The 6,000-nt window shown below is 38.8% G+C and overlaps 1 protein-coding gene across 1 annotated transcript in view; it reads right to left on the bottom strand.

Moving 5' to 3' along the window:
* Window positions 1-4,368: 4,368 nt before the first annotated feature.
* The window catches only part of mdfic (MyoD family inhibitor domain containing), a 130,926-nt gene continuing 129,294 nt past the window's right edge, over window positions 4,369-6,000 (bottom strand). The window contains exon 5 of the mRNA XM_060889719.1: window positions 4,369-4,702. Within this exon, the coding sequence (XP_060745702.1) occupies window positions 4,530-4,702 (173 nt within the window). The 3' untranslated portion in view covers window positions 4,369-4,529. The remainder of the gene's footprint in view (window positions 4,703-6,000) is intronic.

The raw sequence follows: 6,000 nt of genomic DNA, 5'->3' as shown, positions 1-6,000 counted from the left end.
CTGTCTTATCCTCATAACTACACAAAACACAAGTAATCACTACACAAACGAAAACGTGTATGTCTTACATCCTCTGTCCTTTCCCCTTCAGTGAAGTATTTTTTTATTAAGTAAACATTTTTGTATGTATTGAGAAACAAGTGGAGTTTTCAGGTATCTCTTCTGTTTCTTGAAGTTTCTGGATGTTTCTTATACTGTATATTCAAGACACTGACATATCTGGATTTGTTCAAAGTGCTAAATAAATCTGTATAGCTGTGCACACTACAGCTCATCCACTCTGGTTCATACAGTATTTGTCCATTGCAGCAACCTATCATGTAAGTATGGGGCAATTCAGCAGTACTGAATGAGCAACAGTGTGGCTATGCTGAAGATCAGCTGTGATTCTTCACAGGCACAAAATCAAAAGCTGAGTGCTTCGAATGTGGTTTGAATAAATAACACTTTGGGAACACCAATCATATTAGTGGACTAAATGTTGTATAAACCAATTAATAACCGTTCCTGAAGCTCTATCTAAGTTTTCTAGGTCTATTTATGAGCGTTTCATGATAATAGGCTGCGTTGAGGTCCATCAGTTCCATCACCAAAATCCTTTTTTATAATGTCTTTAAGAACCTTTAGAAGAGCAGTTTCAGTGCTGTGGTTTGTCCAAAATCCAGCCAGAACGTACTGAAAAAGTAGAAATCATCTGTGAATAAGTCAGTTGATGAAACACTATATTCAAAGGCATTTTACATTTATACTCACCGTCGGAATGGAAACTCACTACACTAAATGTCTTGTTATGTCAAATTTATTTCTTTTTGTTAATACAGATTCTGTCCTAAGAGAATGCAAAGATTTTCCCACAAGTCTATGAGTGTAGGTATTACTCCAAAATCCAGCTTGCTACATTTCCTCTCTCTTTATTCATCGTGCTCGTCTCTGTGCCACCATAAAGGCACGGTGTAAAGAGCTGATATTATCTGCTCCAGCCGAAGGCACTCGTGCCATTTCTTTTGTTAATTAATTTCATACCTGTCTCCACGTTCGGCTCTGGAATCGTAACAGTTTGTGAACATGTATCTACACCCCAAAGTAGAGGGGTAGAAGAGAAAGGCGCTGTGTTGTCTATAGTTAGTGCAAAAGTCATTGTATTTCTTGTTTTTATTCCAGATCTATTCTCTTGCTGTCTGTCTATCTGTCTCTCCCTTTCTCTTGCTCTCATTTTAATTGTGAGGTGTAAAGTGGAATGGCTGCACCCCACCACTCGGGGTAAGTGAGACTCGGGGTAAATGCATGTTGCGGATGGGTGAGAGACAGAAAAGCGAGTCCCCAAGGTGCTCTCTGAGGAGCAATAGATAAAGATTCCCTTGGGAAACTTTTCTCATTAGTTCTCAGACACAGTTCGGTAATTCAGTGGTGTCAGGTTACCATTTGTCATGAGACCGAAAAAAAAGAAGTCGTTTCTTCATGCTTTGGTTCTTTTATTTGGTTATGTCACCTCAGTGGAAAAATTATAAGCCTGGCTTGCATTCAAACAAAGGCCTGATGCACAGTTTACATTGAGCCTGCTTAATGAAGGATGGCAAACTCAGTGTGCGATGCTTATCAGGCTGTGCTCATGATAAGGCTGTCTGTAATGATTAAATATGAGCTTTCATACGCATGATCTCCGTACACTTTCTCCGCATTTTACGGCACAGAAGATTTTTTTTCTTCACTAAAACATGCCTGCATCAATTATTCTCCTAAAAATCTGCACGTGCAAAGACTCAGTGGGTGCGGTCTAAACTGCATTTTAATTCTTTCCCCATTATGTCTCATGACTCAACTCCCAAATATACAGTGGAAAATCCAAATATTTCCCTGTATCAGATTTCAACTAAAAACAACATGTGCTAGCAGACAAACAGCCCAGTTTGTGTCATGTAGCATGTAGAAGCATCCGTCCTCCTGCAAAACAAACAAAATAAAAAAAGACACCTCTGCTTTGTGACAGTATGCACATACAGTACAGGCATATTATGTTAGATGATTCTGATGATTCTTGTTTAAAAGAAAAGATTTTGACCAGTAAAGTGAGAAGCTTAAAAAGTTTCTTTAATGCTTTCTGAATTCTGCATGACAATCACTATTTCCTTGTTCCTCATCTCAAAACGTAACGAGTCATAAATAATCCTGATTTCTATTTCCAGGATGATAAAGTAAAACACAAGCCTGTGTAGAGGGATTTCTTTCTCTTGACTTACAGTACCATTTTTCCATTCATCTGAGATTAACCTGAGCCTGTAGAATCTTAGTCATAGATGATCAGCTTCTACCTTTTTGTTTTTTGTTTTTCTGAAATTAGGCAACATTTGTCCAGTGACATGCCCTAGGAGAGTTGTACTAAAATGTTGGTTTTCTCTCTGCTCAAAACCGTCTTCTTGTTAGCACCGCTTATAGTATTTGGCAGATTCCCGAATCCAGAACTACGTACATGAATCTCATTTACAGTATACTGTACAACACAGCAGTCTAGGGTTAAGGGCCCAGTAGTGGCAGCTTGGTGGTGGTGGCATTTGAACTCACAACCAGATCCATTGTCTTAACTACTGAGTAATGGACGCTTCCTAGAACCACGTTACTTTGTGAGCTCTGAACGCAGGTACAAATAAGGATACTGATTGCGAGTGCTAAAGAGTAAAGCAGATCCTCCATTTTTTTTTTTAAAAAGTGAGAGACAACAAATCTGTCCAATTGGCTTCTATTGTCTCATGAATGTGAAGCATGAACACCTAAATAAAGCTACCAGAAGCAAACTTCATGCTGCACATATTATTCTCTACAGTGAACTGGCTTTAAGATCTAAAGATTATTAAGGTTACAAGCAGATTGCTAGAAATTCTCTGGGCCTCAGTTCATATTTAAAAAAAAAAACAAAAAAAAACACTACTGAGTCCTGATGAATTAATAATACTTCATTCATCATCTGACCTTGGAGAAAGATGAACCCTCATGCTGTTTAGACCCAGAACTCTCCCATATTGCCTTTATTATTGATATTATTAAAAGGTGTAAGAAAATGTGAGACCAGCCACTCCTATTACACAAAATGTCCAGAGATGCACACAGATGTGGAGACGAGGCTGGCCGAGAGAGTGAGCCAACTCAAATGAACACTTGAGTTATTGAGAACAGAAGATGGGCCCCTGTGCTGTGTGGTAACTCAAGGCCACACAGCACCATGCTGAAATAACACTGGTGGTTAAAGCTAGCCATTGTTGGTTTTCTTGCCCAGAGTTTAACATACCCATGTCAATATTTGGACTGGGCTGAGCCTCAGGCCTCCCATTGCATGCGGATGTGACCTTCCATTTTCTGCTGCTGTGCACATCAAACGCAGATGAAGAACACATAATCATATGAGCTGGTAGGGGTGTGAAGTGCCCGCTTTCAGATGATACCATCCATATACAATTGACACAGTTATACAAGTAACAATTAATTCACTTCAGATCACTACTGAATAGAAGGGATTCATGTCGAGCATTGATTCATTTCACTTTGATTCACAATTGATTCGATATGACTCAGTTTAACATGAACAGATGTATCCTAGTTTTGTCTCTGTAAGGAACAACAGTTTCAAAACTTGAGCCTGCTTAATGTCTCAAACAGCATTACTACTGATACATTAATATATACCTTCTATCCTAAAATCTTTGTTACTTTTTTTGTGATTCACTAAATTACCTCTGACTCTCCACTGCGTTTCTGGCTTCGAGTGTAGCTGTCTTTATCTACAGGCTTTCCTTCTGTTGACATTACACAATTTTGCCTTTGTAGGTGTTTAACAAGATTAGCCAGTGTATTTTATGGTGATGTTCAAGTTCAAGGTTAAGTTTCTTTATTTGTCATTTCGCTACATGTTGAGACATGCAGTGGAACGAGATGTCGTGTCTCACAGGTCAACGGTGCAACATCCATACAGACATTAAACATAAAACACAAAACATAAAACGACAAAGCAGGGGGCAGGTACGGACTATGCCATCAGTACAAATAAATACACAAAAAAATAAATAAATAAATACACTCAAATGCTGTGCATATTGTAATGCTTTTATTAAAATGTTTTCCTATGCTTTTGTTCCAAAGTTTGTATACACTCGCTCTCTTTCTCGCTAGTTTTGTCAAAACTTTTTTGTACTCATAACTAAAGTTAAAAGTCGATACATTAGCTGGATTTAAAACCAGTGCCTTAAGTTGAGAAATTCATAAATTAAGTAGTGACATGCTTTAGAGCAGCCAATATGGAAACTGATTATCTCAACTATATTCAAGAATTCTCAAGTTATTAGCAGCGGCGTCTTCTGAATTTCAACAATAATTATGTGCGCAGATTCTGATAAAACATTCGCAAATGAAGGAACAAGTAATGAAGCTACTATAATGTACTTCCTTCTCAGAACCATCTTCCTAACACACTACCTAACATCACCAATTAAGACAAAGTGAAATGAAGTTTCTCTGGAAAGTGCACTAGCCGTAAATGCTCTTTATATTGCATGGAAATAAAAGACTCCATTATAGTGGGAAAATTCTTTATAGAGGGAGACGATACGGCCCTTGTATGTGTGCCACAGTAAATGGGCTAGGGGTGTCGAGGATCCTCTAGATAGCCGGCTGTCCTTGCAGCCAAGCATGGTGCTCACAGAAACGATTGGTCTTCCTGTAGAAGGAGAAACAAAAAGGTTAAGGGCATTGCATCTTATTTCACGCTAGACAAGCTTTTCTAGGTGGTAAGGAGAAAACGATATGGGGTTGCACTGATTGGTAGCTAATTAAGAATTTGGGTCTCCTGGGATGTAAATAGAGTGCATCACGTACCCAGGCACGCTGCCATAAACAACAACACATCACACATTTACACATTCACACATGTATTCTCACACTGCATCATCATAAAGAGATCACCGTCACTGAAGATTGGTCTGACATCCGCACTTGTACAAACAGAGAGCCGGGATTTGATGAGCCTGCCGCTGCAGCTGTCAGCCTGCGTGGTTCAAAACCAAAAAATGTGGCCAAAAAGGAAGAAAGTAGAGGAGGAAGGGGGAGTGGAAAGAAAAGGTTAATGCAGATCTGTGAGCACACATGACAGCACGTAGACCCCAGCAAGAGCAACGGAGCACCAAAACGAGGAGTCCAGGGACTTTCATCTTCATATTCACTGGACCCTTTGTGTTCCCCCCGTGCTCAAACTTCAAATTTATTGCCAAGCTTTTGTGAGGCAGAGATGACCTTGAGAGGACCTCGTAGTCATCCATTCCACTCAACGCTACCTAATTAGCGACACCATGGTTTAGGGTTTGCTAAATCATGGAATACAGTAATCAAACCAAGCGCTGTCAGGGCCTGATACAAGCCACTAAGCAAAAGCCTCATCTCTGTGTGCTAGTAAAGCAAAAATAATTATGGAAAGAAAGAAAGAAAGAAAGAAAGAAAGAAAGAAAGAGAAAGAAAGAAGAGGAAAAGGCTAATTGTAGTTTATTTTGTAGTTCTTTCATATATATATATATATATATATATATATATATATATATATATATATATATATATATATATATATATATATATAAAGAAAGAGCGACAGGCATTAGGCTAAATCACCATGTCTAAAACTGGTCCCTGTGAAGGAGCAGTAGAGTGGTGGAGTACGGCTTTCTACCATTCCATCCTTATCTCGGTAACCTCTAAAAAACAGGTCTATTGTTCCTATTGACAAGCAACATTGAGCAGAGCTTACACTAACCATTTAAATCACTTACTCTCATCCAGACCCTTCTGAACAACAAGCAGCATGTCGTCTCTTTTGTAACTCACTTTGCAAAAGAAGAGGAGAAATATAATATGCCAATTTAGCTAAATAATTACTGCATTTTACAACTACGCCTACACAGCCACCGCCGGCACCAAAAAAGCTAATAATTCAATTTCTCGCTTCCTATAATTGTCACCAAAGCACCT

The sequence above is a fragment of the Tachysurus vachellii genome, chromosome 16 (genome assembly GCF_030014155.1).
Source record: "Tachysurus vachellii isolate PV-2020 chromosome 16, HZAU_Pvac_v1, whole genome shotgun sequence".
NCBI classification, from domain to species: domain Eukaryota; kingdom Metazoa; phylum Chordata; class Actinopteri; order Siluriformes; family Bagridae; genus Tachysurus; species Tachysurus vachellii.
The sequence above is the reverse complement of the archived record's forward strand: the minus strand, read 5'-3'. Positions and strand labels throughout refer to the sequence as shown.